The 9,037-nt window shown below is 44.9% G+C and overlaps 1 protein-coding gene across 1 annotated transcript in view; it reads left to right on the top strand.

The window, feature by feature from the left end:
• Positions 1 to 7,440, top strand: part of TBX15 (T-box 15) — a gene marked incomplete at its 5' end in the record, with an annotated part of 16,627 nt that extends 9,187 nt beyond the window's left edge. The window contains one exon of the mRNA XM_010288909.1: positions 6,640 to 7,440. Coding sequence (XP_010287211.1) covers positions 6,640 to 7,409 — 770 coding nt within the window. The remainder of the gene's footprint in view (positions 1 to 6,639) is intronic.
• Positions 7,441 to 9,037: the final 1,597 nt, after the last annotated feature.

The following is a 9,037-nucleotide window of genomic DNA, read 5'->3' as shown; positions in this document are numbered from 1 at the left end:
TGTGAAAAATAGGCATACGAAGAGAGACCTTGGGCTGTCAGTTATACTTGCAAGACAAAAGTTGTCATGATATGTGAAAGCAGGAGTGACACCTGATTTTGTGTCATTCAGATGCCTGGAGATGCAAGCAAGCATCAGGCAGGACTGGTAGGAATGAATCCAAGTTTGTGCTAGACCTAGCTCTTAAAGGACATGAGATCAGATGATTACAGTGGCACCCTCTGGCCTCATAATCAATCATATCACCTGGCAATCTGCACAAACCCTGCCTCATAACCATCTCAGATTTCCACCTTTGGGCAAGTACTTAATTTTTGTTCTGCGACCAAAGGCACAGTAACTTGGAAGACAGGGAGTAAGTTTTATAAGCCGTACTTAGGGTGCATGCATGTGTGAGTGCACAGAACAGGGAGGGGACCTTTTTGTTCAAATTTGTTTTCCTGCATGCATGCCATCAGTTTTATTTACTGTTTTGTCCAAGGGTAGGACATTGCAAAAAGCTGGGAAGGGTTGGTCTCTCCTATGCTTTAGAAAATCCCTCTACATATGTGTACATGTCTGTAGAGCCTTCACCAGACCTTTCAGGAGTGACTTAGAGTATGTCTGCATGGACAGGCTCCTCTGTCTGTGCTCCATGCTGGCCAGACACATGCCAGCTCCTGGCCAGCTCCATTTGGAAAGCTGGAGAGCTGCATTATCATGGCTCTGAGCCCAAGTGAATACAAACTGCTTCTCAGGAGGGCTTATTAGCTCATGCAAAAAGCCAGGAGGAGAGCCATGAGCCAGGTGAATGTGAATGACTAGTTGCCACAGCCCATCTTTCCCGCACCCACAGGTGCTTGAACACATGTCTATCAACACGGTGGAGATGTTGACATGTTGGGCGTGTCAGAAGAGGGGTTGTGTCTCCCCTATGATACCAGCCAGCAAGGCTGTGCACTGATCAGTCCCAAGCATCTGACCTTCACACTAGGTCCTGCTAACATCTGAAGGTGGGAGAAAATGGCTGGGCTGAGACTGTGGGCCAGGTGCTTTTCTGCTGGGCTGAGTACAGCCGTGCTGAACCTGCAGCCCATATCTGTGGCCATGATAAGCTAAATTAGCTTGTAGGTGGAACTGGGTTGAGCTGTTTAAGATGCGTTTTACACTCAAAGAATACTAATGTTGTGCTGACACATCAAAATGTAAAAAGGCAAATCACGTGGTTCCCATACTTGTTAGAAAGTCAAGGCACAAGCTCTGAGGACCCTCAGCCACATCTGTTCTTAACGAGATGGTGAATACCAGGTTATTACTGTCTGAGCCCAACCATGCCAAGAGCTGGAGGCTGCTGATGTGGTCAGGTAATGGCAGCCCAGTCAAGTTGCCCAGAGTACTTTAAAGCTCTTGCCTGTAGCTGACTGGTGAGACTCTACTGTTGCACAGGGCATAGCCCTCATGTTCAGGTATCTTGTGTTGACTGCAGCTTCAGCTTGTGATTGCTCTCCTCCTCTGCATTAAGCAAGGACTTCAAGGACTGAGAGGTTTGTATGGAGGCACTGCAGGTGGTGGTAGCAACCAATGCCTGGAAACATTAGCAAGGCAAGTACACTGCAGTTGAGTCCAAAGTGTAATTTATGTGCACCTTTCAGATAAAGGAAGTTGGGTTAAGTTGTGGGTCAACTGACTAGTGTGGTGTCATTCGTAAGAGAGATCCCAGAGATTTTTCCATGCACGATTGCTTCAGGCTCCCTTGGCACTGATGCTCTCCCCCCTATCGCCCTGTTGCCAGAAAGCTCTCTTGGCTAACGCTAGCTGCTGGCAGATGTGTTTTCCATCTACACTGCAGTGTTAGAAATTCTCTACGTGACCTGCCCTGTGTGGAAGAGATCCCCTTTGCCTTTCAGACACCTTGTCATGCTGAATGCTTCAAGAATACTACAGTCTCTCATTTTAAGATGCATCATACCCATGGACTGGGTATGCTTGGGCTTGCAGTTTGCCCTGAAATTGTCCTTAACACAAGCTCAGTCTAGGTAAAAGCAAAAGTAAGGGTCTATCTGGAACACATAGAGAGACAGGACTGTTACCAAGGCTTAGAAAGACACAGGTGACTGGAAGGAAAGCTACTTGAGATGAAATTTTAACAGCAGTTCTTATTTGTATCCAGATGAGAAGCTGTAGTTTCTTCCCTAACCCTTGTGGGCAGATATTTGACACTGGTGCACAGCCAACATTTCTATATAGTGTTCACAAGAGGGAATGCTGGCATGAGGAAGAAGGTTTGCCTTTACATCCCACCCTCTCCACAGAGTTTCCCTGTCTTCCACCACAATTTCATTTTTCTTTTTCCCATTTCCCCTCTTTACCAATGATTTCTTCCTTCTTGGTCCAGTTTGTAGTTTTTGACCTTTCATGTCCTAGATCATTCTCTACTTCCCTTCTTCAGAAATGCTCCTGTCTCTCTGATAAAGTCAACTTAGTTATCTCTTGTATGCCCAGACAGAGAGCAGCCTCTTTTCAGGATGGTACCAGGGCTTGGCTAAGCCCTGGATGTAATGGCAGGACACTGTGAGGACGGACACTTTCATCTGCTATGCGGGGCAGGGTTCAGATGGGAGGAAGTTTTGAAGTTACGAACCTTGCATTTTGTACAAATGTGACTTGCTAACTGCACATACCTGGGGCTGATGTATGCAGAATGATCTTCAGAAGACCAGAAACAATAATAATTAATCACTCTGGAATCATGGTAAGTGTGGAGGTGAGAGATACTGTGACATTCACGGTAAATGCTGTTGGTGTTGGCAATTATTTCTGGGGCAATAGTGAGTAGAGAAAAGGAACAGAGGAAAGTTATTGAGGGATTCATTTTGTTCTTCCTTAAATGTGGTTTCACTTGACTTAAACCAGCCCTAAACATAGCCTTGTGTATCAGTTTAACTAGATTGGTTTGTATCCATGCCTTCCATTAAAATGACATACACATCTGTGTATCTGAGACTGTAGTATGGTATGGATATACTTGCTGGGCTTGCTGCCATCTCTAGGTGTATTTGGCTGACTTCGTAACAGCTACAGTCCAAGTTATAACTTCACAAAAGTGCAGGCTGTATTTGGCCCATACGTAGTGCTGCCAGCAAAGATGGATCAGAAATACCATTCAGAGCAGAGTAGAGCTGTTTGCGTTCTGAAGAGGATGAACTGAGATGGGCCTTAAAGGTGTAAAGATTATTCTGAAAGTGATCAGGAACTTCAGGCTTCTGTGTTATGCTCTGTTGCAGAACTGTGATGTGTCCTGTGCTTATGGTTGGCATTTGCAGCAAAGCATTCTTGAAAGACACCCGTCAGGACTGGCATTTGTTGCCGATAGATTTCTCACCTCCTCATAATTTTAAAGTTATGGAGAAAAAGAAAAAAGTCTTTTTTACTTTGTTTCTTAATTTACTGTGTTTTCACTTCAGGGTTTTTCTGTTGGCTTGCAAATAGGGATAATTCAGAGCAGCATCACTTTAGTCCCTCTTTTGGGACTGAAATGTGCAATTCAGTGTTTCAGTTTTGGAATCACTGAGAATACCTTGTAATTGCTAATCAGAGATCTCTACTTACTCTATGTGGAGACAAAGCCTCAGCTATGGGTACAGCTTGATTGTAACTCCTTAGCAGATATTTAAAGCCTAATGCTTTGAGGTAACTGGTGTGTGTGCTCTTCTCCTGCATAGTTTTTAAAGGTTAACTATGGGGTAAAGGAAGACTGAAATGAAGACATTGTAGTTAATAATTTATTCTACATATTTTATTTCAAACAGTTCATTAAATGCTCATATATCTATACATATGTATTTTTACTTATTCTCCAGACGCTGTCAGCAAGTAAGTCACCATCTGAAGTTTGTTCATGAAATATGTGGTGTAAAGAATCAAGTGTGGAATTACTGTGGGTTAAATACATCTCACTTTGTGCTGTATTTGTTTTGTGATTATGTGACCTCTGTGTTTTGAGCTTTGATAGCTAAGTGATGATATATGAACTCAGCTGCCTGCCTGCCCTCTCTGTCTGAGGTTATCTTCTTCAGTGCAGGGCTAACAGGAAAATGTGTCTCTAGTTGTGTACCTTGGTGCAAACTCACCTTTATCAGCAATTTCAATTAAAATGAACTTTGCAATGAAACTACTTGTGTAGAGACAGATGTTCCCTTCTGCCGATCCTGATGCAATATTGACAACCTGTAGCAGAGAGACAGGGAGAAAGGCTGCAGGAGGTACCACCTTAATTTACCACAAGAAAATTAGACAGAGATTGTCTGTCAGAGACGTTAAATGAACCAGGGAAGTGTACCTTTTAAAATAAATACTAAATTAGAAATTCACACAGAAAGTCTTTGAACTCTGGAGCAAAAATGCACTAGCATGTTTGAGCATTTTAGTGTTGTCAAGAAGGGAATATAGAGAGCCCATGATGCCATTTGAAACTTCAAATTTTTTCATTAATTCTAATGGAGATTTGGCTCAAAGCTTCTCTTTTATGCTTCTGAATGAATGTTAAAAGTAGTTAGTGGCTTAGCAATAAGAATTCATCCCCATGGTTGGTAATGAGAATGACTGCTTTGACTTAGCAACACAGAAACATTAATTTTCTGGATGCTGCCTGGGTCAGCTGTGTGCACTCCAGGCTGTGCTTACCCAAGGATGTTTTTCTTCTTTTTTCTGGCTCTTGTTTCAAAATCTTTTAAAATTAAAAAATCCCAAATATTATTAATGTCTCAGAGTTATATTTTCACTCTAATGCCCCATTCTGTTTCATCCTATATGTGTTAGAGAGTCAGATATCATAGAATCAGAGAATCATGGAATAGTTTGGGTTGGAAGGGACCTTTAAAGGTCATCTAGTCCAACCCCCCCTGCAATCACCAGGGACATCTTCAACTAGACCAGGTTGCTCAGAGCCCCATTCAACCTGACCTTGAATGTTTCCAGGGATGGGGCATCTACTACCTCTCTGGGCAACCTGTGCCAGTGTTTTACCACCCTCATTGTGAAAAATGTCTGCAAGAATGTCTTCCTGGAGCCTTCTCTTCTCCAGGCTGAACAACCCCAACTCTCTCAGCCTTTCTTCATAGGAGAGGTGTTCCACCCCTCCAATCACTTTTGTGGCCCTCCTGTAGACCCACTCCAACAGGTCTGTGTCTTTCCTGTACTGAGATATAATCTCACTTATTTACATTCTCACCATCATGTACTGACACAGAACTTGTCTTTCTAGTGCATCTCTCAACCATTAGCATCACCTATTCTCTTTTTATGAAGCATCACTGCATTTAGTTTGTCCCCCATTTTGCAGCAGACCTAGACCTGATTTTTTTTTCCAAAAGTGACACACGAGAAAGCTGTCCCTTACTTTTGATCCTCAATGTGCAATCTCTCCCTTGGTTAAGTTTCAGCTGCCCACTCTAATACCCTTTTTTCCAGTCCTTTTGCCTCTCACTTGTCATCTTCTAGCCTGTCTAATTAGCCTGCCTCACCAGTTGTCTTCCTATTTCCTCTGGTTCTACTTATACCCTTGTCAAATCTCTTCACCAGTACCTCTTTACAAGAATCTGCAGTGTTAGTTGCCCAAATGCAGAAATGGGATTCGCATGCAAAGGGAATCATTCCAATGGAAAAATAAATGTTTCACACCAGAAGACTGCATTCCCTTAAGCACAGAAGTGATTTTCCTAGTTGATCAAGAAAGCTTCCTCTAACTCAGAATCTTGCCTATAAATAATCTCTTCTTAAGCTCAAAATTGTGCCATCAGCTTCTTCCTACCACACCACTTGCAGTTTGTTACTGTTCTTGGTAGTATTACGCAGTATTGTTTTCCCAGGTCAGAACATTTGAGCACCCCTGCCATGCAAAACAATAAATTCTATCATTCATAGCTTAAATAATGCATAATACATTGATACTACCAACATACATGTATACTGATGTTTTGTTAACACCAGTGATACAACATATGGAATCCCTTTTAAAGTTAAAGCACATGATCGAAAATCCTGACACATCCCTTTTCTCTGCTTGGTGGAACAGGCTATAGCTTGAAATTGTGTCCCTTCATTTTAGTGTTACTTCTGGCTTAAATCAGTACCGCTGCACCACGAGCCATCAGAAAAAACTGTTGCACAGTGCAGAAGTCCAACATGATTCCAGTCACTTCCCGCTGCAAGCCCCCCGAGTGGATAACAAAGCATGTTGGTAGTGGGGCCGTGCGGCCCGCCGACTGGTGGTCGGCAGACCAGGAGAGGGAGACAAGACTTCTTGACCTTTTTTTTTTCTTTTTTTTTTTTTTTTTTTTAAGGACTAGATAAACATGCCTGGAGATGTCACATCTCTTGGCTGATGGAGATGATTGCTCTGTGGCATGCTTGCTTCCCTCTCCTATTTTAAAAGGGAAGAAAATCTCCATTGAAAAACAAAATCATAACAAAAAAGCAGCAGGGAAGACCAAGGGATGCTATTAATAAAGGGAGGGCTCTTGCCAAGAAAGACTGAGTTTTCCAGCGGCCATTTTACCACCCTTGTTTCTTTATTAAACTAAGCTGTTTTTAATGAGATCATCTCGTTTTGCAGATGTGGTCCCAGGCTCTGAACATCCTCCCATCTGTTTTGTTTTGCAGGAGGCAGCACAGGCACCTCCCCGACCACCTCCAGCACGGGGACCCCGTCGCCCTCCGCTTCCTCTCACCTTCTCTCTCCATCCTGCTCCCCTCCAGCCTTTCATCTGGCCCCCAATACTTTCAACGTTGGCTGCCGGGAGAGTCAGCTTTGCAACCTAAACCTGTCTGATTATCCCCCGTGCGCCAGAAGCAACATGGCCGCCTTGCAGAGCTACCCAGGGCTGAGCGATGGTGGCTACAACCGGCTGCAGAGTGGCACCGCTTCCGCCTCGCAGCCCTCCGAAACCTTCATGCCTCAGAGGACTCCATCTCCGACTCCTTCCTCCCTGCCCAGCAACAGCAAGATGGAGGCGTACAGCGGCCAGCTGGGGTCCTTCCCCAGCTCCCAGTTTCAGTATGTCATGCAAGCAGGCAACCCTGCCTCCACCTCCTCCTCTTCACACATGTTTGGTGGTAGCCACATGCAGCAGAGCTCCTACAATGCCTTCTCCCTGCACAATCCCTACAACCTCTATGGATACAATTTTCCTGCTTCCCCCAGGCTGGCGGCGAGCCCGGAGAAGCTCACCACCTCCCAAAGCACTTTACTCTGCTCTTCCCCGTCCAGTGGGGCCTTCGGAGAGAGGCAATACCTTTCCACAGGTATGGATCACGGGATGCACATGATCAGCCCTCCCTCCAGCAACCAGCAGACGGCCAACGCCTGTGACAACAGACAGTATGCGGCGGTTCAGGGCTCCTCCTCACAGATGTCTGTGCACATGGTCTAACAAGCCATGCCTTTCCTTGGCATCGAAGGCAGCTGGACCTTCATCATTTCCAAGGGTAAACCCATCCCAGTACCTTTTTGCCTTCAAACTTATAGTGGAACTAGTATTGTAATGATAAATAAGAACACAAGCCATCTAGGTATGCGCCACAAAACCTTGTGGAAAGCTTCAACTGACAGCCACCACAACTTGTTGGAGCCCAGGGCCTCCAGACCTGGCACGGAGCGTCTACTCTTTCTGGACTTTGCAGAGAGAAGGGCATGACTTTAATGAGAAGCTGGCGAGAAGCAGCTGAATATACCGTTTATGCATTAACTCTCAGCTTGTGTGAGCTCTCGGCGTGGAGGGAGCCGTGCCCCGGTGCTGTCCCCTCTGGGTGTTGAAGAAAGGCAGTATCCCTAGGCTTCATCCTCTGAAGCTTCACTGCCCATAGCTTTAAAGACCTCCTCCTTCCCAGATCATTCCTCACTGCTGGAGTGGCTCAGCCTGTTTCTGAAGCCAACAGCAGCTCATGGCTCCTTCTCCCACTGTAGCACAGGGATGGTGCTGCTGGGCTGGAGCTTCTCCTCCCAAAGATGTTTCTGCTTTTTCACCACGGCTCCACACAATGAGTGGTTTCTTTGTGAGGGTCGAGCTTACCAGTACCCAGCCTGCAGATGGAGATGGGAGAGAGAGAGAGAGAGGAGAGAGAAAAGTTTTAACCTACAAGTGAGCCTCAGACATAAGCAGGGACTGATCTTCAGAAAGATGCATGGGGGAGAGGGGGCTCAGCTCCTGTTGGTATGACCTAAAGTGATGCACCCAAACCGAAAGCATGGCAGCCTTTGTGGGGAACGCGTGTCCTGTAGCACTCAACCCAATGGGAGGAAACTGTCCAGACTGAGCTCACGGGGAAGAGCAATGAGAAAAGAGAGCTCCGCTCTACAGAAGTGCAGATGGCCTCCCTCATCTTGCATGCAAGAGTTGCCATAGAAAACCATTAGCATTTCAGTAACAGTGAGGTCGAGTATTCGCCAACCTCCCGCCTGCCACATGATCTCTGTTTAACCAAATAGATCATTGCCTTTTGACATCTTTCTTTTCTGTTTTTTTTTCTCTTTTTTTCTTCAAATCCTTTAAAAATAAGACAACAATTGTAGCTTGGTGCAAGCTATGCATTTAAGTTGTGTGAAAATGCAAATACCAAGTAACAGAATACAGATATTATTGAGATTTGTTGTGAGGTGTTGTAGATAAATGTATTTATATGCCTAGTGGGGGATTCAATATTATGAATATAAAAGAGGGCAATAAAAATGGTATGTAAAATATGTATGAAGAAAAAGGTGTATAAAGATTTGCCCTATGCACGGAACTCTGTTTCTAAGTGCCAAGCACAGAATGCGCTAAATAAATCTTTGCAATTGTTCCCTTTGTGTTTGTCTATGAGGCTTCCTCAGTGGTCTTCTAGAGACAGACATTTTTGTCAGCCTGACCTCTGTACTGGGGAAGATTATGGAGCGGTTGGTCTTGAGAGTGCTCACAGGGCATGTGCAGGACAACCAAGGGATCAGGCCCAGCCAGCATGGGTTCATGAAAGGCAGGTCCTGCTTGACCAACCTGATCTCCTTCTATGACCAGGTGACCCG

The sequence above is a fragment of the Phaethon lepturus genome, unplaced genomic scaffold (assembly GCF_000687285.1).
Source record: "Phaethon lepturus isolate BGI_N335 unplaced genomic scaffold, ASM68728v1 scaffold276, whole genome shotgun sequence".
NCBI classification, from domain to species: Eukaryota; Metazoa; Chordata; class Aves; order Phaethontiformes; family Phaethontidae; genus Phaethon; species Phaethon lepturus.
This window is presented reverse-complemented; position numbering and strand designations above follow the sequence as displayed.